Source organism: Siphateles boraxobius, unplaced genomic scaffold (genome assembly GCF_051911475.1).
Source record: "Siphateles boraxobius isolate OS27281-9 unplaced genomic scaffold, OSU_SipBor_1 1, whole genome shotgun sequence".
Classification (NCBI taxonomy): domain Eukaryota; kingdom Metazoa; phylum Chordata; class Actinopteri; order Cypriniformes; family Leuciscidae; genus Siphateles; species Siphateles boraxobius.
Genome location: NW_027508699.1, coordinates 26889184 through 26916775, shown reverse-complemented (window position 1 = coordinate 26916775; position 27592 = coordinate 26889184). Strand labels below are relative to the sequence as shown.

Below are 27592 nucleotides of genomic sequence, written 5' to 3'. Positions count from 1 at the left end.
TTCCCAATAAGTAAGTAAATATTGCTAATTTCCTGATCAGTAATTTGCAGTTAAGACAATTAAAACTTGGCCCTTTTTTGCCCAGGTGTATTTCAAAATAAATCAATTTTAATCAAATAATTGTTCTATTGAAGAGAGAGAGAGAGAGAGAGAGAGAGAGAGAGAGAGAGAGAGAGAGAGAGAGAGAGAGAGAGAGAGAGAGAGAGAGAGAGAGAGAGAACTCATATCCACCTGACTATTTGCTTTTTTCCCCTCAGCATCTTTTAGCCTTGCCTGTTAACTTCTCCATAAGAGAGTGTTCTGGAATTGGTCATAGGTCCATCCCTGTTTTTCAGTGTTTACACATCCCTCACTTGTCCTATTTCCTACATGTGCAGCGTTTCAGCCCTGCTTCACATGCCAAGCAGATGTGCTGTCTCTTGCATTACTGTACAGAAGTAGGTGTAGCAGCTAGATGTCAATGGCACTGGGGGAGAAAGTGAGAGTTGCATGCATGCGGGGCTGGGTAGGACCCGGGCGAAGTTTTCTTTCCTAATGGTTGGGTAAGGGGCTGGGTTTGTGATGTCAGGCTGCAGGAAACAGATAAAACGTTTAGCGCGTTAGTTTGATCTGATGTGGAGATGTGGAGAGCGCACGCAGCGGGACTCAGCCTGGGAATATAAAAACACACGGAGCGCAAGAGGAGTCTCCGCACCATCTCAAGGTGATCCAAAGAGCCGTTTTCACTTTGAACAGCATGACAAAAAGACAAATCTCCTTTCAGTACCTTCACATTATTGGAGTTTGATCCATATTTGTGAGAAAAAAAAATAACATTTTAAGCTGACTTTCAAAGCTCCCTGATATCTGAAACACTCCACTGTTAGATAAACCTCGATTTTTTATTTTTTTTTATTTTAACATTTTGGCGGTTTATTCGGGGAAAGAAGTGGGACCGCGAGCATTTGGACGCGACCAATTGCGCGCCGGTGAAAGGTGGCAACCTCACATAACCTTTTTCCAGCGTGACATCTCTTCAAACAACCTTACACTGTACAGACAGCAAGCTATGTAAGTCTGCAATCAAACGCGATATTAACGCCTTAATTCGACCACAATGAGGATACATTATTGCGCGCGTAAATGTAAGTGAATAAGTGAATGACAACTCTTTTGCGATGTCAGAGCGCGCTACAGAGACAGGTTTGAGGAGATCCACTAGACACGAGATGTTATTTGTTTGGAGCTAAGCACTAAAAAGGGAGGGAGAAAAGACTTAAAGTAGACAGTTTGCTGTCAGTTAGGCTACTCGTTATTAGCGACATCCAGTTGCAGACTGAGGAACAGACTATCCACCTTAATGCACTGACAATTTCGACTTCCCTTGATATCATTTCTTTTTAAACAGTAAAAAAGATATTAATTAACACACCTATTTTAACTTAAAAACAGTATATGCTATCGTTGATGAGAAAAAAGGCACCCCAAATAAGTAAAGCGAATTAAATATTATCTCCCTTCCCAAGTGCAATTAAAAACAATCAAACAGATGTCCACGATTTAAAAGCTGCACTTTCTCCTCAATAAAATGACGTTTTTTAGACTACTGGCTATTATTCTCGCAGTATTTTACACATGGCTGCTGAACAGCGCTCAGTCAGATCATATCCAGAAGTATAAGCGGACACTGGCACAGAGAGCGGACCGAGCGCTGGCTGGAGAGCAGTGCGGTTCTATCAGCCGCAAGCGGCCGCCGCGCTCCACGGCGCAACAGTTCCCTCTAGTGGGCGTGATCGGAAAGTACGCTCGCCTGATAGACTTGCACTTAAGGAAAACTAAAACGGCGAGGTTGTGTTCAGGTGAGTGCAGCTCTACTGACACAAATGCGGTTGAATTAACTAACTGGGATAGTAATGAGAAGGGAAAATATTATGAACTACAAGAAGAGACTTTCATATTGAGGAAAGAAGGCAAACAATCACAGGGGGCCACTGCGCCTAGATCTACTAAGTCAAACAGACCCTTTAAATCCATATTAAAAGGTCACCCTTTACAGACAGAACAGAGTGGTGATTTGATAGACAGCTTGTCCTCATCAAGTAGGGTTGCACGGAGCCTTCCAGAGTTCAACAAACAAGAAGATGCCCCAAATGATATGCGGGACACCAATATCCACCATATCGACTCTAAAGATAGTGATGAGTACTCTGGGGAGCAAGAAGGGCTTCAGAGCACTGCTTGGGAGCTATGGAGGGCCAATGTACGAGATGTGCCTGCAAAGTGGATGACAGCTGTGTATTTCAGAGGTCAGGCGGAGCAACTAAAAGTGAACCCTGCATTTGGCATAGAACTTCCTCGTTCCAGCTTCACTTTAGAGCTGTGGGTCAAGCCGGAAGGGGGCCAGAATAATCCTGCCATCATCGCAGGTGGGTGTTAATTCATACATCATTCTCATATTCTCAAATCACTCTTTTCATGTTGGAAGCAGGGATGCAGCTTTTCTTCTTTTTTTTTTGGTTCTCAAAATTGTTTTTCTAGGAATTGGAATTGCCATAGGCTATTACTTAAAGCAGTAGTTATTACTTGAAGGATACATAATTCACAATTAGCAACTGTCTAATCAGAATAAATTCTGCTGTAAGGCATACAGCCACGCAGACCAAATTGATTATGGAAGGCCAGATTCATTCCTCGAACTCCCCTCAGTTCATCAAGTACACCAAATGGTGTGTGGTAGAATCTGTGTTGTGTCACAGCTTTGACACGTTGTTGTTTAATTTAAGAGGCCTTTGTTTGAGGATATCAGCTGACAAGCAGATGAAAGGAGAATGGGGAAATGAGTTGCAAACGATGAGTAGTGCTAGGGTGGAGTAGAAGAGGGACAAGTGGCCACCACCTGCTCAGCGTGTCCTGTCTACTGTATTTAATCATATAAATATATATATATATATATATATATATTATTATTATTTTATTTTTTTTAATGGCGCAATATTGATGTGTGCATGCGCAGCAAGCCCTGGTAGGACAATCTGGCGGGTAGGATGAAATGTCAGGACAACGGCATTAATAACTGCATTAGCCTTCTATCAATGGCTCAATCCTCCAGTATACTGTAGCTCTTAAATGGCATTTTGTAATTAGCAACGGAGGCATGGGATGAAATGTGTAAGAAATTTGTCCTACACACAAGAATGATTTAAGGACAAAAATCTGACAAATGTCTTAAAATACATAATCTAAACAATGTTGTGAGGTGTGGTCACCTTAGTATAAGAGGAATAATTGACTGCACAGCCTTCTTTGCGTCTTGGATGCATTATCACCTCGGGTGTGCATTATTATCTAATAATTCATTGGGTCGGGCTAATTATTCCTAACTTGATATTCTAATAACGAAAATATAATATTTATTTATTTATATTAATTTTTCGTTATTGCAAACCCATCACTAAAACCATATGATATATGGTTTTGACAGGCAACTGAGTTGACTTTCGATGCACATGTTATGATTACAAAAAAAAAAAAAAGGTGTGGAACATCACAGAAGGTGCCGGATCCCTCAAAGGAGCTTTCATAATCATGTAAATGGGCATTTTCATATGGCTGCTGAGGAGGGTCAATGTGGAAATGATTATATCTGGAAGTGCTTCTGAGACTGGTTCCCAAGAAGAAAAAAGCCCAGAGTTCTCTGGTTGTAACCTGCACAAGGCTTTTCCTCTATCAAGGATGCCAAAATACATGCTTTTAGGCAAAAAGGCGTGCAAATATTATTCACATGTTTCTAACACTGATGAGTCATCTATCAGACCTCAAAGAGAGCATTAGATATTCCATTTTAAAATTATCCACCACTTGGATAAAATCAGTATTCCCCAATGACGTCAAATCTCGCAAACCTCTTAAATAAATGAGGGTTTCTACCATCTTGCTATTGTTAAGATTGCATTATTTCACTTTGACATATTCGTCATCACTAAAATCATGTGAACATTCACTCCAGTTCCTTCTGAGGTCAATAGCTTTCTTTTAACAATCAGTGGACAAATCTATTGTTATAAAGCCAGTTAAAAATAATAAAAAATAACTCACTCTGCGAAATGAGTGTTCAAAGGCTTTACTGGAAGTGGTCGTTTCAGCGCTAACTTTTCTTTCGCTAATAAGTGACACTATTCAAAAACATTTGCTTTTTTTTCTGTCTCTCATAAACACTTATCATATCGAAGCCATCACTCATACAAGGTTACAAAAAAAAGAATTTCTTTAGCACACTTTGTCTCAATCCAATCTCAGCACTCCGGGCCAGTCTGAGGTACTACTACTTTATTTAGTGGAAGACAGACACTATAAAAACAGTAAGATAAGAACCTGGGCTTTGAAAGTGTAGTACCATCCAAGTGGTTAATACTCTGGGAAGGTTTATCTTCAAATTCACAACTTCAGGGCTGATACAATTAACAGAAATTAGCAGATGTTGTCACACGCAGGTGCTCCGCACACACATCAGCATGCTTTTCCAATAAATTAAATTTCAGTGCGGTCCACGTCCCTGAGGATATTTTGTTTAAAGCTGCCCATCTCTCGTTCCCCTGTTTGCAGGGAATAATACACCCGAGTGTGTACAGGTCCTTCTCAAAAAATTAGCATATTGTGATAAAGTTAATTATTTTCCATAATGTAATGATAATAATTAAATTTCCATATATTTTAGATTCATTGCACACCAACTGAAATATTTCAGGTCTTTTATTGTTTTAATACTGATGATTTTGGCATACAGGTCATGAAAACCCCAAATTCCCATCTCAAAAAATTAGCATATTTCATCCGACCAATAAAATAAGTGTTTTTTTAATACAAAAAAAGTCAACCTTCAAATAATTATGTTCAGTTATGCACTCAATACTTGGTCGGGAATCCTTTTGCAGAAATGACTGCTTCAATGCGGCGTGGCATGGAGGCAATCAGCCTGTGGCACTGCTGAGGTGTTATGGAGGCCCAGGATGCTTCGATAGCGGCCTTAAGCTCATCCAGAGTGTTGGGTCTTGCGTCTCTCAACTTTCTCTTCACAATATCCCACAGATTCTCTATGGGGTTCAGGTCAGGAGAGTTGGCAGGCCAATTGAGCACAGTAATACCATGGTCAGTAAACCATTTACCCAAGGGCGTAGATTTGGTTTGAACATTGGGGGGGTTGAAGTTTGGGTATGCCTCCTGATATTGTGATCATGGTATAAATAATTGGGGGGGTTGTAATGCATAGATTTAAATATTGGGGGGGTTATATCCCCCTCATCCCCCCCACAAATTACGCCCCTGCATTTACCAGTGGTTTTGGCACTGTGAGCAGGTGCCAGGTCGTGCTGAAAAATGAAATCTTCATCTCCATAAAGCTTTTCAGCAGATGGAAGCATGAAGTGCTCCAAAATCTCCTGATAGCTGGCTACATTGACCCTGCCCTTGATAAAACACAGTGGACCAACACCAGCAGCTGACATGGCACCCCAGACCATCACTGACTGTGGGTACTTGACACTGGACTTCAGGCATTTTGGCATTTCCTTCTCCCCAGTCTTCCTCCAGACTCTGGCACCTTGATTTCCGAATAACATGCAAAATTTGCTTTCATCCGAAAAAAGTACTTTGGACCACTGAGCAACAATCCAGTGCTCCTTCTCTGTAGCCCAGGTCAGGCACTTCTGCCGCTGTTTCTGGTTCAAAAGTGGCTTGACCTGGGGAATGCGGCACCTGTAGCCCATTTCCTGCACACGCCTGTGCACGGTGGCTCTGGATGTTTCTACACCAGACTCAGTCCACTGCTTCCGCAGGTCCCCCAAGGTCTGGAATCGATCCTTCTCCACAATCTTCCTCAGGGTCCGGTCACCTCTTCTCGTTGTGCAGCGTTTTTTGCCACACTTTTTCCTTCCCACAGACTTCCCACTGAGGTGCCTTGATACAGCACTCTGGGAACAGCCTATTTGTTCAGAAATTTCTTTCTGTGTGTTACCCTCTTGCTTGAGGGTGTCAATGATGGCCTTCTGGACAGCAGTCAGGTCGGCAGTCTTACCCATGATTGCGGTTTTGAGTAATGAAACAGGCTGGGAGTTTTTAAAAGCCTCAGGAATCTTTTGCAGGTGTTTAAAGTTAATTAATTGATTCAGATGATTAGGTTATTAGCTCGTTTAGAGAACCTTTTTATGATATGCTAATTTTTTGAGATGGGAATTTTGGGTTTTCATGAGCTGTATGCCAAAATCATCAGTATTAAAACAATAAAAGACCTGAAATATTTCAGTTGGTGTGCAATGAATCTAAAATATATAAAAGTTTAATTTTTATCATTACATTAAGGAAAATAATTAACTTTATCAAAATATGCTAATTTTTTGAGAAGGACCTGTATGTGCTCGCATGTGCGTGTGTTGTGGGGAGGGTGAAGGGTTTCCCTGACCTCTCTCTGTCCTTCGACGGTAACATCTGTCTGCCAGATGTGACTGCTCCTTACGAAAGGCAGCTGGGAATATCAGTGGATCTGTTGAATGGAAATGACTTAAACTCTTAAACTCTTCTAATAATTAAATGACAATTACTCTGTGCTTGATGAAGCTACATTTCTGTTCATTGATTTTTTTTCTCTTGTAGGCGTGTTTGACAACTGCTCGTATCCCTTGAGCGAAAAAGGCTGGTCTGTCGGTATTCGAGCGGCAGATCCTACAGGAAGAAAAGATGGCAGGTTTTTCTTCTCCCTTCGCACGGATCGTGCGCTCAAATCCACCACTATTTTTGGACACCAGCGCTACCAGCCCAACAGCTGGACTCATGTGGTGGTCAGTTATGACGGCCACAAGATGGTGCTGTACGTAGACAACTCCAAGGTCAGCGAGAGCAGCGAACAGTCAGGTGACCTGTACAGCCCCTACATCAAGGCCTGTCGGTTGTTTCTGCTCGGCGGGGACCAGTCTGATCATGAGCACAGTTTCCGCGGGCATTTGGGAGGTATCACGCTATGGGGTTATGCACGCACTCACCAAGCACTTAAAGGTCACCAACCTCATGCAGAGAGACAATCTCCACTCTTGTCCCAGTGGGCAGATTTCTCAGAGGTCGAGAATCTTTGGGCGCCCTACAAAGACCGTCACAACCCAGTCATCGTGGCTCTTCCCATCCCAGAAAGACAGCTTGTGTCTCCATTTCTGCCGCCTTTATGCGGCGTGACTGTGTGTGACAACGCAGACGTCGCCCTCAGTTATAACCAGCATTGGCAGCTGCGGGCCGAGAAGCGCCTACGTTACCGCATTGTGAATATCTGTAAGGATGACGGCGCTGACCCAACAGTCTCTCTGCAGCAGATCCAGCTCCAACACCAAGCCTTGGAAGACGCCTTCCATCCTTATAATATCACACTGGAACTCAGCATCCACAGCGTCTACAACTCTTCTCTCCAACGGCGCTTCGTCCTCAGCAACTGCCACATTGCAAATGTGGGGAACCGCCAATGTGATCCCGAGTGTGACCATCCTCTCACGGGCCACGATGGGGGTGACTGCTTGCACATGGGGCCTTGCTACAACTGGAAGCGGAGAGATGGAGTCTGCAACCCAGAGTGCAACAGTATTCACTATGATTACGATGATGGTGATTGCTGTGACCCTGAGGTCACAGATGTCGCCAAGACCTGCTTTGATCCAGAGTCTCCTCAGAGGTAAGCTTGTGCTTCAATATGGTTCCACTTTGGCAACTAACTTGAACCCAGGCATAATTTTAGTGGTATGTGCAAGAGGGTTCATGTTTTGGTCCTAATTCGAGGATTGCTAAATCTTTCTAGCATAAAACCCTCAGGATGATATTTGACTGACTGATTGCCTCTATTAAAATCGATTCAGGTACCGTAGTCAACTACCATATCATTACATCAACTATGTACATTTATATATCCTTACCTTATATTCCTACAAAATTGCTTGAATTTAAGTTCTAGGCCTTAAAGGCCAAGACAAAATGATTGAAAGCATTCCCTATCCCTCGCTGAGGATCTCTGCAAGTTATGTTCTTGTTAAATGTTCTCATAGCAGCATCAGGAAAAAGGAAACCAAAGTGTCTTATTGTGAAATAGTGTTCGCTTGTTTTCTTTTTCAAGATTGTCAGAGCATTTTGTATTACTCAACATGCAAAGCATACAAATCGGCCTTCTGGAATAGCTTTAAAAAGCATGCAAAACTTGGATGTAGAACTGAGCCAAAGTATACGCTTAATGTGGCTGAACAACAAAACCAGAGGTCCCGGCTCTATTCATTATGAAAGGCAGGACAGTTTTGCTCCCGTACAGACTGTTTGATGGCTTGTCATAGAATCTTTAATTTTTCTAATGCTACAGATAATTATAAAAGTAGATGTTCACAAAGTCGCACCATAGCGTTATCCCAAAAATATGATCTATTAAGATCTTCTGTCTATTATATGTTAGCATAGAAAATAAATTTTTTATACGTGTTTTAAACTTTTTAATACTTAAACATAAGATTTTGAGTGTACCATTTAGGAGATTAGATTATTCAATTGGATATCATATATAATGTAAGATATATGGTAATAAATGCATCATTTTAATGTCCTACCTTTAATAAGTGCAGACTGCACTTATTGTATTGTATAAATGTTCACATAAATGTTTAATCATATTCAGTCTGAATCTTGTAGCAGGATAAAGTTGCTATACATCAACATTCCATATGCAGTCTGGGAAGTTTTGTTCCAGGGCTCAGTGTGCATAGAGACCTAGTGTCTCAGCCTCCAGCTGTTGTCATTTTATGGTTGCTTGAGAACAAGCTTTCTTCAAGGTATGCCTTTCTGTTCTTGAAGGGTTCCTAAAGAGATAAATAGGGCCCCAGTGATACCATTGGATGGTGGTCTGAGATACACTAATTTGGTAGATTTGCCCTTGGACACTTTTAAAGAGGACATCAAGTTTATAGCCAAAATCCAAGGGCAAAGATTATTTTTTGGTTGTTGGATAATAAATCAGTTGAACGCCATCTCAACAACGTTTCTACAAGGCTTAACTGATTAGCGTGGACTGTTAGATGGTGGTAGATGATGCAACTACACACTCTGCAGGCAAAAAAGCTTCTATCTTTCAGTAATTCAAAAGTAGTTGAGTATTCTGACTAAATAATATTACAATAAGTTATTATTATTATAATATGAAAGCTTGTTTCCGCCACAGAATAAAAAATAAAAAAAGGTAATTGCGACTTTTTATCTCACAATTCTGACTTTTTGTTTTTACTGTGACATAAAGTTAGCCTGGGTTTCCCCATGCTGACTTGCGCGCAGCGCTATTTTTTTCACGCTGCTAGGCAGCCTGGATTCCATGGACCAGATTTTCGCCTCAGCGAGGGGAACAATCACAGAACGGTGAGGGAGCAGCAAGATGATGACAACGTCTATGCGACACACCGAAGCAGTTTGTTTAAAAGTTACCTTACAATGCAGCCTATAGTCAATAGTCGCTGAACACCATCGTGTACACATATATCTCTGACCCATCGTCTTCTTCCTCGTCTAATTTCTGTCGCTCTACATACGTCATATGGTATAATTGAAACGATTGGCTATGAGCTACGTACAGGCGCATTTGATAGACATTCGTAGCACCCAATAAACGGCTTTGGGCTTTCGTAAACCACGCCTCAAATACGAGAAAATGAACATGTGGTTCCCAGACCCACGTCTTTATGAGACGAGGTCTGACGTTAGTTAGGCTAACATAAATTCGCATTTGTGTTATAAAGTCAGAATTGTGAGATATAAAGTCGCAATTGCGAGTTATAAAGTCAGAATTGCGTGATATAAAGTCGCAATTGTGTTATAAAGTCAGAATTGCATGAAATAAAGTGGCAATTGCGTGCTATAAAGTCAGAATTGTGAGATATAAAGTCGCAATTGTGTTATAAAGTCAGAATTGCATGAAATAAAGTGGCAATTGCGTGCTATAAAGTCAGAATTGTAATTTGGAGAAACTCGCAATTGACCCTCCGCAAAGACCCGCCCCCCTTAGTTCCCTTTCAGTCGATAACATCGGACGTAGTCGACGTGACTGAAATGGGATCACGCTAGGGAGCCTATCATCTTCGAGTACTATTGAACGAGCCAATGTAATTGGCGTGCGTGATTCGCATCACACACTCCGCCCCCGCGGCGCGGGTATAAATACGGAAGTGGATGCACGCACTAGTTGCCTTTCGCTTCGGAGCCGATCGTTTGATGTCTCTGAGAGTGCTGTTGTCTACAACGAGCGGGTGTGTCGGTTGTTACGACCTCTAGGGGTCAGCCGCAACAGAAAAAGGAAGAGAGTCACACTACCAGAGAGATAAAGAGTAATATGATTTTTATTGACCATAAGGGGTTATCGTCAGGGGCAGACAAGGCCAAAATAACAAACAAAACAATTTACTTTTTAGAATCTAAATAACCTTTAACAAAAGAAGAAATGAAAATACAGTTTAACTTACCTAACTCCCTTACACAAACAAAGTGAAAAATAGATATAAATAAATTGGCGTCAAACCCCCTACATCCCTTGGTATGGTAATAATTACAAGAATGCTTACACACATTTAAAATAGTATCAGGTTGACAAGTTAGAATCAGAATCCAAAGAGGTAATCAATCAGACAATAATCAGATAGAAGAAAACCCGAAATAGTATTACATTCAACGAACACTTACTCAATTTCACTAAACACTAATAATCTCTCTGGCACGACACTCTTTCTCAATCAAACAATGGTGACACAAACAAAGCTAACGAGAAGTACCTAAACAGTACAACCATAAAACACAGAAGCACAAAGTCAGCGAGGCTCAAAGGCCTTGATAGAGTGTCAGAGGCGGTCCTTATATCCAGGTCAGGTGCATAGCTGGTCCAATCACAGTCTTCCACAGATTAACAGAGGTAACGCCCATCTGAAACAAGCTTGTTAACATACAGAGAGAAAAAGAGAACAAGACAAACCTTCACACAAGGACAGTTGATACCAACACACAAAATATCTCAAAATCCTAACACCCCCACCCATAAAATAAAACAATGTTTTACTAGTTGACACGGGACAGTGAGTCAGCAAGTACATTTTCGATACCTCTCTTATGACAGATCTTCATATTGTAGCTTTGACAAATCAGAGACCATCGCATTAACCGATGATTGCTATTAGACATTAGCTGGAGAAACGTAAGAGGATTATGATCAGTGAAAATGGTAATAGGTGATACACTCGAACCAATATACACTTCAAAGTGTTGCAAGGCAAGAATCAAGGCAAGAGCCTCTTTCTCTATCGTACTATAGTTCATTTGATGTTTGAGAAATTTCTTTGAAAAGAAACTGATCGGATGATTCAAATCATCTTCACCGGTCTGCAACAAAACCGCTCCGATACCAGTGCCACTGGCATCAACTTCTAGCAAGAATGGTTTTTCAAACTGAGGGGCAACAAGTACAGGAGCACTACAGAGCAGAGTCTTTAATGCTTCAAAAGCGGACTGACATTCAGAAGTCCACTTGAATGAGACTGCTTTACGCAGTAATTCTGTAAGAGGACTAGCTACAGATGAGAAGTTCTTACAAAAGCATCGATAATAACCCGTCATTCCGAGAAATCGACGGAGATCTCTTCTATTGTTCGGAATGGAAAAATCAAGAACAGCTTGAATTTTTGAATTCAAAGGGCAAATCTGACCGCTACCAACCTCCTTACCCAAATAGGTGACTGTAGCACAACCGAATTCGCACTTTGCTAGATTCAAGGTAAGATTAGCATTTTTAAGGCGTCCAAAGACTTCTTCTAAAACCTTAATATGTACTTCCCAAGTGCTAGCATAACACACAACATCATCTAAATAAACTTCACAATTAGATATGTTGGATAACACAATAGACATTAACCGCTGAAAGGTAGCTCCAGCATTTCGAAGACCGAACGGCATAACCCGGTATTGTAGAAATACCTCAGGGGTGGCGAATGCAGAAATTTCAGCCGCTCGCTCCGTGAGCGGCACCTGCCAATAACCTTTTAGTAGGTCGAGTTTAGTCACAAATTTGGCATTACCCACACGATCTATGCAATCTTCCATTCGCGGAAGTGGAAAGGAATCAGCCTTAGTTAACGCATTAACTTTCCTGTAATCTGTACAGAACCTTGAAGTACCATCGGGCTTAGGGACGAGAAGACATGGTGAACACCATGGACTAGAACTAGGGGCTGCCAAATTGTGTTTAAGTAAATACTGAGTTTCTTGTTTCATCAGTTCCTTCTTAAGTGGATTTACTCGGTAAGCACTTTGCTTAACGGGCGCATGTGAACCAACATCAATGTCGTGTTTTAACACGTGTGTAGTTGTAGGCGAGTCACTGAACAAAGTCGGATACCTCTTTATCAAATTTAAAATGTCAGCCTGGGCCGATGAAGACAAGTGCGACAATCTTGCTGAAAAGTTTAACAAAGTTTCTGAATTAGGCAACCGAGCGGTTGTGAACGCGGCACTGTTCATCTTCAAACCATCGATTTCTGGTGAATATTCTGAGGGTGATACATCTACTGGAGCAACAGTGACAACAGGGATCTTAGTCTCAGAATTAGACCGCGTAACATATGCCTTCAGCATATTGATATGACAGACGCGTGACTTTTTCTTATGATTTGGGGTGTTAACAACATAATCAGTGACACTTAATTTCTCGTTAATATCATAGGGTCCAGTAAATCTAGCCTTAAGCGCTGAACCAGGCATAGGAAGTAAAACGAGAACTTTCTCTCCAATTTGGAATGATCGCTGCACAGCTTTTTGATCATATCGAGTTTTCATTTGGTCTTGAGCGGAATCAAGAGAACGTCTTGCCAACTTCCACACTTTATGAAGTCGCTCACGAAACGAGCTAACGTAATCTAAGACGTTCGTTGCAGGAGTAGGACGATCAGATGAAAGGATCTGCTCCTGCAAAATTTTCAAAGGTCCACGCACAGTATGCCCAAAAATCAATTCAGCAGGGCTGAATCCGAGAGATGCTTGAGTCGTGGTACGAATTGCGAATAACAATAGTGGGATTTCCTCGTCCCATTCTTTCTGTTGATCAACACAAAAAGTTCGAAGCATGGACTTGAGAGTTTGATGAAATCTTTCGATTGCCCCCTGTGACTGAGGGTGATAAGCGCTAGATACTTGATGTTTAATATTTAATTTTTTTATTACTTTGGCGAACACCCTAGACATAAAATTGGTTCCTTGATCGGACTGAATGCATTTCGGTACTCCAAAAGTGGTGCAGAATTTAATGATTGCTTTAACAACTGCATGAGCTTTAAGAGAGCGTAGTGGTATTGCTTCAGGATACCTAGTCGACGTACACATTAATGTCAACAAGTAGGAATTTCCAGATTTTGTTTTGGGTAGTGGCCCAACACAATCAATCAAAATACGCTCGAACGGTTCGCCAAGCACAGGTATCGGCCTCAACGGTGCTGGAGGAATAACTTGATTGGGTTTACCGGATAACTGACACGCATGACAAGATTTACAGAATTTTGAAACCTCTGATTTCATGGAAGGCCAAAAAAAATGTTTCAACAGATTATCATACGTTTTTCGAACTCCTACATGACCCGACAGTTCATGGTCATGTGCTACACTCAACACTTGTTCTCGATAAGGTTTTGGAACGACAACTTGAATAACAGTGCCCCAGTCCTCCTTGACATGACCTGGAGACCACTTACGCATAAGAACATCGTCTTCAAAGAAGTAAGCCACTGGACACTCTGGCAAAACACTCGGCTCAACAACAGCTTCAGCACAATGACACAGAGTTTGATCGGCACGTTGTGCCTCAATTAACATAGTTCTTCCAAATGGAAAATCAACATTGGGAAGTGCACACATTTTTAACTCAGCTGCATCAGCTTTTTCCTCTGTCTCACGAGAATTATCAGCACACAGAAAAGTTTTAGATAAATCCACAGTTTCTTTTAGCTTATGAGCTTGAGCTCGAGTTACTACACACGTACTAAATACTTGGGGAAATTCTTTCTGCAGTGCATCTTCATTATGTACATCAGGAACATCTATCACTTCAGGCAAACAGAAAACTTTATCACCTGCCAAATCATTTCCTAGAATGAGTGATACACCTTTCACAGGTAATTCAGCCCGAACTGCCAGTTTAACGTTCCCTGAAATAATCCCGGAGCGTAAATAAACATTGTGCAAAGGAACTCTAACTACAGTAAGATCAATGCCTTGCACTAGCACACTGGAACCACAGTTTGAAAGTTCTGAAAATGGTAACACACTCTCTAAAATGAAGGATTGCGCAGCACCAGTATCACGGAGTATACAAATAGGTTTCGTTTCCAAATCTGCTTCATTAAATGACACAACACCATCAAAGATAAACGGCTTAAAAGCGGATTCAGCGGTCGTATAATCCAGAGACTCTGGCTCGATGGAAAAGATAGGCCGCTCTACTAACGCAACGCTTTTGAAAGTGTTTACTTTCTTGCCAGTTTTACGTTTCAGAACCGGGCATACAGAAATTAGATGTCCGACGTCATGACAGTAAAAACATTCACGGTTTTCCGTAAAGTCTGCTCTCAAAACGTTCTTAGGTACCACTAAGGAATCCTTAGAACTACGAACACGATCAGGAAGATTACGTTTCGTGGGTGAAAACACTACTCTGTGCGTAAGTACGAACTCATCAGAAAAAACTGCAGCAGCGGAAAGAGCGGAAACCTTCTGCTCATTTAAGTAAACCACAATTTTCTCTGGTAAACAATTCTTGAACTCCTCCAATAATATTAATTCTTTAAGCTGCTCAAACGTGACTATTTTGTTTGCGGCGTACCATTTCTCAAATAAACTTGCTTTAATTGTCTCTAGCGAACTCAACATATGTTTGACTAGGGGTTTTCACATGATTCCGGAACTTCTGCCGATAGGCTTCAGGGACTAATTCATACGCACGCAAAACGGCATTTTTCATTACTTCATAATCCAAACTTTGCTCAAGCGATAACGCTGAACAGACTTCTTGGGCTTTACCCACAAGTTTACATTGTAACAACAGCGGCCAAACATTCCGCGGCCATTTCAACGTGTCAGCGATTCGTTCAAACACGTTGAAATAAGTGTCAACCTCGGTCTCTCGAAAAAGTGGCACTATGGATATCTGACGACTAATATCAAATTCAGGTTGACTTACTTGTGAGTTGCGTCGAGGTGCAGGAATAGGACTCGGAGTGGAAACAATCATAGGTGACGATACATTCACGTTCATGTCAGGCGCATCAACAGCTGAGGGGAAAACAGATGATTTAATTTTGAGCTCCAGCTCCAGCTCCTTGAGCTTGATATCTCGCTTGGTTTCAAGCTCAACTGTGCGTACATGCAACAGCTGACTCTCATAATGCTGTCTGCTCAGTTCCACCTCTAACTCTTTCAGTCTGATCGCCAGAAAAGGATCTCGCGGAGAAGCTAAATCGACGGGATCTATGCCGGCCAGCTCATTAGGTTTGGGTTGCTCACCCTCACTCGTAGAAACCGGCAACTGAAATGCAACACCCGCCGACTCACTCCGCTCTGGCAAAACTCCACGCTCCATCAAGTGTTTATAAATTACCTCCTTAATCTCCTGTTTAACTGCACCACGAGGAACTGTGATTTGATAAAAATCCGCAATCGTGACCAAATCATCTTTACGACAAATATCTAACTGTTCAGACGTAGGTTGAATCGTGAATTTATCTAGTGCAAACTTTAAAGACATACCAAATTCCCTCCCCCTCAAAGTGAAAACCACTAGCCAAACAACAATATACAAAGCAAATTTCATGAGTTCCTAATTCTCCTTTTTTCTTAACACACAGTGGCGAAACTCCAATTGTTTTTTTTTTTGTGTTTTTTTTTTCAATAAAACTTATTTTTAAGACGAGCCCCCAATTTCTGTTACGACCTCTAGGGGTCAGCCGCAACAGAAAAAGGAAGAGAGTCACACTACCAGAGAGATAAAGAGTAATATGATTTTTATTGACCATAAGGGGTTATCGTCAGGGGCAGACAAGGCCAAAATAACAAACAAAACAATTTACTTTTTAGAATCTAAATAACCTTTAACAAAAGAAAGAAGAAATGAAAATACAGTTTAACTTACCTAACTCCCTTACACAAACAAAGTGAAAAATAGATATAAATAAATTGGCGTCAAACCCCCTACATCCCTTGGTATGGTAATAATTACAAGAATGCTTACACACATTTAAAATAGTATCAGGTTGACAAGTTAGAATCAGAATCCAAAGAGGTAATCAATCAGACAATAATCAGATAGAAGAAAACCCGAAATAGTATTACATTCAACGAACACTTACTCAATTTCACTAAACACTAATAATCTCTCTGGCACGACACTCTTTCTCAATCAAACAATGGTGACACAAACAAAGCTAACGAGAAGTACCTAAACAGTACAACCATAAAACACAGAAGCACAAAGTCAGCGAGGCTCAAAGGCCTTGATAGAGTGTCAGAGGCGGTCCTTATATCCAGGTCAGGTGCATAGCTGGTCCAATCACAGTCTTCCACAGATTAACAGAGGTAACGCCCATCTGAAACAAGCTTGTTAACATACAGAGAGAAAAAGAGAACAAGACAAACCTTCACACAAGGACAGTTGATACCAACACACAAAATATCTCAAAATCCTAACACGGTGTTCTTCAGGAAGACTCTCCCAGTGCTGGTGTTCTACAGCGCGAGTGCAGCGGTGATCGCGAGCTTTGAGCTCTCAACTGCTGTTTTAACAGCAACAAATTTCTAAATGTTTGTGTGTGTTGATGGCTGGTTAGAGGGCGGAAAAGTGAGTGCTTCACTGTTTCAGTTCTCTGTTCAGTGTTGCCGCGGTCATTTCCCTGTGTGCTCCGGCACTGGTGACGGTCCTATTTTCTGAAAGAGCAACACGGGTGCGTTTGCGTCTTTTTCAAGATGTCATTCCGCCCGTGCGTTTCTGGGTGCGGTCGTTCCCTGTCTCTCTCTGATGGTCACAACTGTTGTGTCACGTGTTTGGCTTACAGCACGCTGAGACAGCTTTTGTGGACAGCTCATGTTTTCACTGTGGGAACATGACTGTCGCAGTGTTGAGGGCGAGACTCGCCTTCGTTCGCGGAGAGCGAGTCCCCATTACCATGCCCCACCCTCGGGTGCTGTGTGGGATGGGTGACCGGAGGATAGTGTTGGATGTCCCGCCCATTCCCTGTGGGCTCCTCACTCCTCCCTTCCACTGCAACCACTGGAGCCTCCTGTGTTGTCTGCTGGTCCATCTGTAATGGGTGGGCCAGCGGTTTCACTCGGGGCTCCCCTGGAGGACAGGACGCCGATTGCAGCATCAGAGGGTGAGCTGACTTCTGGAGATGATGACTCGGCTGCATTGTCTCCCTCCGGGAGTTCAATGTTGCCCGAGCCGGATCCAGAATTATCAGCTATGCTGAAACGGGCCGCCGAGGCTGCCGGGCTCGAGTGGAACCTCCACCGTGTCCCGTTCAGTCTCGGTTGGAATCTGGAGTTTGGTATCTTGGGGCGGGCCGCGCTGGTTCTCAGCTCGCCGCCCCAGTGCCTTTCTTTCCCGAAATGCATGGAGAGCTGATCAGGTGGTGAACAGCATCTTTCTCTGCCAGAAACTGCCTGAATTCCCCCTCATTACCCTTGATGGAGGAACGGTGAAGGGTTGCGAGGTGTCCCTCCATTGGAGCGGTCTGTCGACACAGGTGCACCTGTGTCCGGCGGCCGCTGCCTTTTGGGGGGATCCTCGTCTCCCCCCTAAGGCCTGTGAGTTTCGTCCGTTCCGACGGGCAGAGCTTACAGAGCCTGTGGGCAAGCCCCTTCCTCTTGCGTGCCATGGCGTTGCTGCAGGCTAGGGCACCCATGGCATGCACGAGGGTAATCCAGACCGTGCGCTCATAGGTGAGCACCGCACTGCATCCGACCTCACCCTCCGGGGTACGGGTGTCGTAGCGTGCGTGATCGGTCTGGCGATGTCCACCTTGGTGGTCCAGTAGCGCCTTCGTTGGCTCAGCCTGGTTGGTATGGCGGATGCGGACAAGGTTCGGTTCCTGGTCTCCCCAATTTCCCAGGTTGGGCTGGTCGGTGACGCGGTGGAGAACTGCATCAAACAGTTCTCTGCCGCTCAAGCGCAGACGGAGGTCATCCGGCACATCCTGCCCCGGTGGCCAGCTGCTGCCTCCACCCGCCGCCGGTGGCAGCTCCTCCGCCTGCTCGTCGCCGTGGGCGTTCACCGGCCGCCGCTCCTGCTGGCCCTCCGCAGCAGCCTCCACCCAGGCCTCAGCAGGGAGCCGGCCGCAGTAGAGACGCCCAGCCCGCTCCAGGCACTGCCAAGCCAGGTGGCAAGCGACAGCGAAAGCATTCCGGAGCGGGCCGCCCAGGAATGGATGAGATGCTCTTGGAGTGGCACGATCACTCCCTCCCCCCGGGTGAGGGCCGGGTGGAGCCTTTGTTTGTGTGTGTGTCTGTTCCGCCGCTGGCTCCCTAAAAAAAAAAAAAAAAAAAACGGAGCAAGCGGTACCCACACTTCAAAGAGAGAGCAATTTCATCTGTTCCTGGGTCCCAAGAGGGCCAGTCTGGCGGGTGTGACCCTGTATAGCCTTACACCCCTCAGCTCCCCCTTGGTCGCCAGCAGGCAGCTTGGTGCGTTCGAGGACCCGGTCATCCGCCTTCTCACGCGCCCCCTGCCGCTTGTGGAGACAGGTAAGTGTTGCACAGCACACTAACACCACTCTCTCTACTTTGCTGCCCCACCTCAGGCTCGGCTACCCCGCTCAAGTCAGTGATAGTCATCACATTAGGTGTTGAGCAGACGTGCTCCTGAAAATTCAGTGATATTCATCACACCGAGTGTTGAGCAGTGCTCCTGACTTGTGCGTGCTTATCTTATCCTGCTGGCGAAGGATTTGATATAGCCGCTCCTCCAGCCGGTACGAAGGCCAGTTGTAAACTCGTTCTTCGTGCTACTAGGTGGTGGGTCGTGACCATCTTGGCCCAAGATTGGTCTGCAGCTTTGACCTGAAAGACATGTGCTTCAGATCTCTACCTCCCGCACCGCAGGCCATCCTGTGTGTTGCGTCTAAGGGTGGAGTATCAGTACAGTGTCCTTCCCCTCGAGTGCTCCAGAGCCCGTTGGGTCTTCAGGTCAACTGGAAGAGAGTAATCTCGCCCACGGGCTGAGTATCTCTTTTCTAGTTTTGGAGAGGTACTCGGTCCAACATGTCTCTCCAATGAGAATGTGTTCAGCTGGTGTTGAAGTGAGAAAGGGTCCCACTGAAAGAACTTTCAGAGGCTCCTGGGGTATATGGTAGTCGCAGCCTTTGGCTCCCTCCATATGTGACCGCTTCAGCGCTAGCTTCACGATCGAGTCCCGAGGTGACCGTGGCAGAGCAGCTCACCCTGTGTGACTATAGTTCATCCCGGTCTGCTGCCAAACCCTCTTCAACAGAGCGGCCATGTACAAAGGGCGTGTTTTAACGGGGGCCTGGGCGACCCCCGACTACACGGGCATTCGTGCCTCGAGTTGTTAGACATTGCGACCGTTGCGCAAGCTTCCCCTGCATGTCACAAACTCACCCGTCACCTCCTCCTTGGAGTCAGACGCTTCTGAGGGCGCCTTATTCCACTCCTCCCGCTTACTCAATCGTGCCGCCATCGAGCCTCACGACAGTTATAGCCAGGGCAAGTGGAGACTCCATCCCCTGGGTCCGGCTGGGTCATGACCATTCCGGGGCCGCTCAGTTGCCCCCCCGGTTTTATTTTTCCGCCAGTGTTTGGGTAAACCGAGCGGACTACCCTTGGACAAACACTGGGACTCAGCGGCCCCAGGGGCCCGCAGAAATGCGTTTAACCCCAGTGAGCCTTCTAAAAGTGACTGCGACTCATGGTCGCCTTGCGCCTGCAAGTCAGTGAAATCATCACTCTTCATGTTGAGCAGATTTGCTCCTGAAACTCAGTGAAGTTCATCGCACTCTGGTGTTGAGCAGCAATGCTCCTGTAGCTCAGTGAGTCCATCACAGGTAGCTCAGTGAATTCATCACACGCAGTGCTGAGCAGAAATGCTCCTGGTGCTCAGTGAAGTTCCTCGCACTCAAGTGTTGAGCAGAAATGCTCCTGAAGCTCAGTGAGTTTATCACACTCAGGTGTTGAGCAGTAATGCTCCTGAAGCTCAGTGAACTTGTCACACTCAAGTGCTGAGCAGAAATGCTCCTGTCGCTCAGTGAGGTTCTTCGTACTCAAGTGTTGAGCAGAAATGCTCCTGAAGCTCGGTGAGTTTATCACACTCAGGTGTTGAGCAGGAATGCTCCTGAAGCTCAGTGAACTTGTCACACCCAAGTGCTGAGCAGAAAATGCTCCTGAAGCCCAGTGATCTTCACATGTTGTGTTGAGCAATGCTCCTGTCTTTTGCGCCCGTCACTTGCACCTACGTGCCATGTCAGGAGAGGAACAGGTCTTCATAGTTGCCCCTCATTGGCCCAACTAGACCTGGTTCCCTTCAACAGCCTTCCTGGCTTCCCCTGGAAACTCTTTCGGGGACGGGGCACGATGGCACACGCGTTCTTCCCCCGGAGATTCCGGGCGGTCTTACATCGGAACGCGGAGGTTCAGGTGGCTATCACAAGAACATGTGTTAGTTACCATCACTTCTGCGAGCACCCCCTAGAGTTGGGTAGCGTGCTTACGCCTTTAGAAGTGGAACCTAGTCGTTGAGTGCGTCTTCTCCCCTGAGGAGATCCTGAAAGCTTTCGATCACTTCAGTGCTCTCTTTCCTGCAAAATGGGTTGCAGTAGGCTGTTTTCCTAAATCACCCTCAAAATGATGTTGCCTCGGTGTTTAAACGACGCTCATCGTGTTGCAGAAGTATGCAGAAGCACGTTCTGATCGTCAGGTTCCTGAGGAGCAAGGTCTTGTAAATCCTTGTGTCCCTCTTTATCCTCTTGGGCCTTGTCCCTGGTGCGACTGCACTGCAGAGACCGCCCCTGAGCCACTGCAGGTAGTGAGTTAAAAATTCTGTTATATCAGTTCTCCTGCTCGCGTGGTCTCTACTAGAGGGTAGGGACTTGCTCGCTTTCGGTCAACGTATTGTGCCTGGAGTCTGGGCCGGCTAACTCTCACAAGCTGAGACCCCGGCTCGGATTGTGCCCAAGGTTCCTACCTCTCCTGTAATAGGAGCAGGTGGTGAGCCTGCAAGCGCTGCCCTGGAGGAGGCAGATCCAGCCCTGGCTTCTCTGTCCGATTCGCTTGGACGTGTACAGAATGCAAGTCATAGACCTCAGACCAGCTCTTCAAATATCTGTTGGAATTCAGCAGAGAGGGAAGGCTGTTTCCATGCAAAGTTGCACTTAGTGCTTGCCTTCATTTCGGCAAAGGTCCGAGATGCAACATGTCCACTTAGGTGTTGAGCTCCTCTATGATGAGTGTAAAGTGCTCCGCCTGGGCGTTGACGATATACTTTGCTAAACAGATTCTAGAGTTGGGGGCTGGACGACACCTAGTTGAACCGCTGCTTCCCGTGGGCTCCCTTCTCATGAAGCCAGTTTCACCGTGAGCCCGGTTCAGGTGTCGGCTTGCTGCGCCATTCCCCTCCTATGGACTGGATACGTGCGCCTTTCTACTCCAGTTGAGTTCCCTTAAAATTGAACCCTGTTTAGTTCCTCCACACCCCTCCGACGTCGGACGTGCGGAACGTCTGGTGTTAGGCCTACCACTCGTAAGCAGTGTGGAACCTGTGTTAGGCTGGGTCCATATGTTGCGGTCCCTTCGGTGACCCCATATGTGTATTCTTCCACGATACGGCTCCCTGCGGTGAGCCCGTGTCTTCCCTCGGCAGAGTCTCTCTGCCGTCACTGTCCGGTGTGTCTCCCCCCGTCTTAGGCTGGAGCCACCCCAGTGACATTCCATATGTTAGACTGCCCGGTTCCGCCCAGTTCATATGTGTATTCTCCACATTTCCTCCCTCGGGTTGGATGTGGCTTCCGCAGCGTCCCTTCCTTCCAACGTACGGGGAACGCTTTCCCAGTGGTCCTGTAGGAACAGCAGTGACTTCCCTGGCCTAAGCCCTGTCCTTCCCCGACTTAAGTTTGCGGGGGCATCAGGAGGCTTTGGTTTAGGCACTGGAAGGTGGCAGCGTTAGTGGCGTGTTCAATGGTTGATCCCATTTCAGTCGCGTCGACTACGTCCGACGTTATCGACTGAAAGGGAACGTCCTGGTTGCGTATGCAACCCACCGTTCCCTGAAGGAGGGAACGGAGGACGTAGTCCCCTTGCCACTACCGCTGGACCACCGCTGACCCCGGGTTACTCTCGGCTCCTCAGCGAAAAGCAACTAGTGCGTGCATCCACTTCCGTATTTATACCCGCGCCGCGGGGGCGGAGTGTGTGATGCGAATCACGCACGCCAATTACATTGGCTCGTTCAATAGTACTCGAAGATGATAGGCTCCCTAGCGTGATCCCATTTCAGTCGCGTCGACTACGTCCTCCGTTCCCTCCTTCAGGGAACGGTGGGTTGCATACGCAACCAGGACGTTACTGTCGCTATGTCCGACAAGCTACGCCGCTCTCGTGCACACAACGTGTTCTCACGCAGTGAGAGAGGAGAGGAGACTGACAATACGCTGACAGACAGGACAGACTAGGGTTACTTTTCGGGTTACTTTTGATATTAAACATATTAAACAAAGTCTCACCTTTCAAATTTGGTCATTTTTAAAAAGAAATTTAAACAATAAATACCGTTTTGTGGCTCTTTAATGTGTCGTGACAGATCGCTGTAGAGCCTCAGTTAAAGCTGCTCGTGAACCGATCATCTCTTCCTTCTAGTTCATTTATAGATTCAAATAAACATGAATGAACATAGGAAGGAATGTTGTTTTAACTGCGGAAAGGCGTCAGTATATTCAGTTTTTCAAGTTCAAATCCTCCCATGTTAATCTACTAACTCTCCTGACTGCTTTGTCGGACAAAATGGCAGATGGCGAAGTATGATTGGTCATATAACCTGTCAATCAAGCTCCCTGCAAAGGGTCAATTGTGAGATAGAAAGTCGCAATTGTCTTTTCAAATGTTTTATTTTGTGGCGGAAACAAGTTTCCATATTCTAATAATAAGCAACATACCAATTTTATTTTTAAAGAAATTAATACATTCATTCAGCAAGGACAATACTGGAGTAATGGTTGATTACAGCAGTCTTCAGATTGGTCATTGCAGGTATAAATAGCATTTCAAATTGTAATAATATTTCACAATATTACTACTTTATACTACTTTCGCTGTATTTTTTATTAAATAAATGTAACCCTCGTGGGCATAAGATTTTTCTTTTAAATATATATACAAAAATCTTACCAACCCCAAACTTTTGAACTGTATTGATCTATCGCTAATATATTTAATTGTTTTACCATTTCACAGTTTTGTTTTGAAAGGCTCTTACAAGTGTGAAATAGTATAGTTATAGTAGTATAGTAGTATAGTTGAAATAAATAGTTTTTCCTTTCTCACAGATCAGGATAGTCACTAGTGAAGGGCTTGGGACATTAGCATGATGTAATTTTTTTTCATTCCTGTGCCAGCCGAGCAACTGCCATTGAGATGAATAGGAATGCTAAAATATAGATTTCTTCAGGGAATGTAAGACCTCCTTAATACTATCTAGGCCAACATTTTGTAATAGTGGTGACCTGGAGTAGCATGCTGTCCTTGGCACTCCATATTCAAAAAGCAAAGGTTCATTCACTGGACTTATTTTCCTCTAAATATGATGTGTCAATAAGTAGAAATGCCAATAGCCAATGGGACCGGATTAGCCTTGGACTCATAGACTAAGCCCATAGATAGGTCTTTCCTTACCATTCTGGAAGTGCGTATCGCTAAGGCAGCGGTCCAGAGTTTGCAGAGAATTAATGCAGGGATGACATTTTGATGGCAATTGTATAGCGTGCTTTTTATGTGGATGTCTGGGATTTTAATGCTTTGCTGTGTGAGTTATAGCCCAGGTATCTGCTGCTGGGCAGTAAAGCTCAAGTACCTGCCAATGGCTGTCACTACTCAAATTTGTTGTTGAAGCAGAGAGAAACAGCACAGGGGAACCACCAGGTGCTTTTTGGCAAGCTCCAGAAATGGAACGAGAAGAAAGCAAAGACATTTTAGTTCAGACATTTAAGCCAATGGAACTGAACTACCTGATATCTCTTCTCTTGAGTAATTTCCTTTGATAGATGCTTTGCAATTTTAGCGATTTATGATGTATTCATTTCTTTATTCATTCTGCTACAAGATATGTGGATTGGTGGTTTTGAAACTACCTGTTTCAATAAATCGGTTTTAGTTTTTTTTCCCCCTCTGTGTTATTCAAAATGATTGTGTCCACCTATAAGGTGAAGTGTGTAGTTTTTTTTTCTTTCCTTAAAATACTTTATTCTATCCAAGTTTTGTGAACAGTAAACCCACTTCTCTGAAGTGTTAACCTCCGGAAACACTCAGAACAACTGCTTTTAAAACTTTGCTCTGTTTGAGTGGTCTGACACGTTGGAGGACATGAAAGGGGAGGGGCAGTATTTTTATTATTTTTGCTGTTCCATTAGTTCTGCTAATAGCACAAAAATTAGGGGAGACTGAGGTTTGTTGGCACAAGTCTCTGGTGAAATGAACATTAACCCAAGATCTTAAGTAATTTTCAATGTCAAAATATTTCATAAATCATGTTGAAGTAAATGTTTTTTTTTAAATATGTTTTGTAAAATTGTACAATATAAAATTATAAAAGTACAAATATGTATATAGTACCATTCATAAAAGTTTGTGGTCAGTGAGATTTAAAAGTAAATAAATAAATAAAATGATTCAGCAAGTATTTTAATTAAATTCATTAATAGTGACAATAAAGACTTTTATAATGTTACAAAAATATATACATTATAAATAAATGCAGTTCTTTTTGGTTTCCTCAAACATATTAAGCAGCACAACTTTTCAACATTGATAATGAAAAATTCTTTTTTCTCCAAATCCGCATATTAGAATGATTTCTGAAGTATCACATGACACTGAAGACTGAAGTAATGATACTGAAAATACAGCTTTACCATCACAGAAATAAACTTCATTTTAAAATATGTCAAAATAGAAAACAATAACTTTATTGTAATTATATTTAACAATACTGATTTACTCTATTTTTGATAAAATAAATAGAGCCTTGGTGAGCACAAGAGACTTGTTTCAAAAACTTTTGAAAGGTACTGTATATGTTCAGAATTATTCTTTATTTAATATTAATACTTTAATATTTTTAATTATATTTATATTAATATTTCTGCATGCAGTCTATGCCACCATTTATTTATTTATTTATGTTTATTGTAGAACATTTTGTAAATACAATATACGTATAACATTCAATCATTTAAAACTTTTTTTTGACCGAAAAAAAATTGACAGTTGTCCTCACCTCACTATAGGCTTTGACCTTGTAATGTCTCAACAGAATCAATGAGTGAAGGTAAAGAGGGCAAATACTGAGTTTATATTCAATATTCATTTTTGTGGCAGAACCCAAATAAACCCTGTACCGATCATTCCGTGGAGCCGACCAACTCTAGTCTCCCTGACAAATATGATTCCTCTGATAAGAGGACTGCTGACATTTTAATTTGCTGTTGTTTTTGTCATATTGTGTTTGTTCCCTGAATAATCTTTTTTGTGGCATCAGTTGGTTTTGTGGTTAGTATTAGATTCCCCTGTGCGAAAGCTTAGGGAAAAACGGACAACATGTTTTCTTTGGGTTTTTCTTTTTTTGGTAATTGATTTGATTCATCTGTATAGAAATCGGTTCTTCCTTAAACATATTGAAAGGCTGGACTGGTAAATACCGTCAGCACTCACAGCTTACAGTTATTAGTTAACCACTAATGTCCGGGCATGGAGGAAGTATTTGTTCTTGAACTGATTATTGAAGCCAGTAGAAATATTTGCTTTTGCCTCTTACACTGTAAAATGTGACTTGTCGCTTAAAACTACAAAGTGATGTTTTGACTTGATTTAAAATGTTTGGTAATTTATTAAACCAGTATTATTTGTTAATAAATTACACACTTAACTTGACTTATTGTGACTTTGAATAACTGCAGTGAATTCTATTTGCATTTTTTTTCTCTTATACGCAATTCGTTTCTTACTTTCCACGAAGAATGTCAATTTAACGTATCAAGTCAATGCATCTAGGTTACAAAGTTTGTACTTTTTTAATAGCATTTTTGTCTTTACATCTGATAAGACAGTTTAGGAAGTCGATAGGACGCAGGCCAGGCTTAAATCTGTGTCCTTGTGTTATTACACAGCTTATATTTGGTTTGAGCTATTGTGCCATGTCTCTTATACATATACCTTATTATTTAACCTCTCATAATCCTTTACCAACTTCCTCCTACTGTTGCTTCTTACTCATGTTTTCTGTAGATTTGTTTAAACCACACATTGATTGGATTTGTTTTTCAAATCCAATCTTTAGGACTGACTGACCTCACTTCCATACTGCAGTTCAGTGATTTCAGATCTGTCATTGTAATGACTTAAGCATCAGCTACGGCTAGAGACATAAGAGAGTCGTTGTCGTTTTTCGAAAGGGAGGACAGAGAATTGCCCATGCTCATGCCTATCCCCCCTCTACTTTATTTCTCACCTCTTTCTAGTCATGTGATGTGAATGTTTCACTTTGCGTGTCGGAATGTTTGAACCCAGACCGTACTCTTTGGGTTTGGAAGTTCCAGTCTATTTACTAACATTTTTATATATATAGCCTATCACATTATCATAGATTCTGCCATATAAACAGTATAAAAACCATAAAGCACCATTCTTTGCTACAAGATGCCACTGTTTTCGAGACTCTTGATGCTTCAAATCTTTTCCCGAAACAATCAGAGAAAGGTTCAAAGATTTGGAAAAAGTTTCAAAGATTTGGAAAAATCCCTATAGGCTACTCAATATTGTATGCCTTTTTGCAAATGTTTCAATCAAGTTTAGCTGTTTTAGAGATTGTTTACTCATTTTGAGCCTGGTTTTTAACATTACCTATCTGTAATGTCATTGTTCGTGTGTGAAAAAAGCGCCAATTAAACAAAACTAAAGTAGCCAATCAGATTTATTTTCACCCATCCCCCACCACTGCGCACACATACACACATTTGTTGTTACAACACACAAACACACCTTTATTTATTCTCATTTATTCTCTTGCTTTCTCAATTTGTGATGAGTGTACACAGATAGATTAATAATCAATTTAAAAAATATGTAAAAAATAAAAACGACATTACTTAGCGCCCTCTCATGTACAGCTGCAAGCACCACTGATTTCCATGATGTTGTATATTTAGTCTAAACATTAAAATGTAATCAGGAAGGTTTTTAGAAAAACACTAATATGCATAGAAATTATAAATCACAGAATTTTAACGGCAAAAATAGTTCTTCTTAATCTTCTCTTAATCAGCAT

The 27592-nt window shown here is 43.1% G+C and overlaps 1 protein-coding gene across 1 annotated transcript in view; it reads left to right on the top strand.

Annotated features, from left to right (window-relative positions):
- Positions 1–627: 627 nt before the first annotated feature.
- The window catches only part of pappa2 (pappalysin 2), a 103137-nt gene continuing 76172 nt past the window's right edge, over positions 628–27592 (top strand). The window contains 2 exon segments of the mRNA XM_077231987.1: positions 628–2405; positions 6625–7684. Of these exon segments, the coding sequence (XP_077088102.1) occupies positions 1568–2405; positions 6625–7684 (1898 nt within the window). The 5' untranslated portion in view covers positions 628–1567.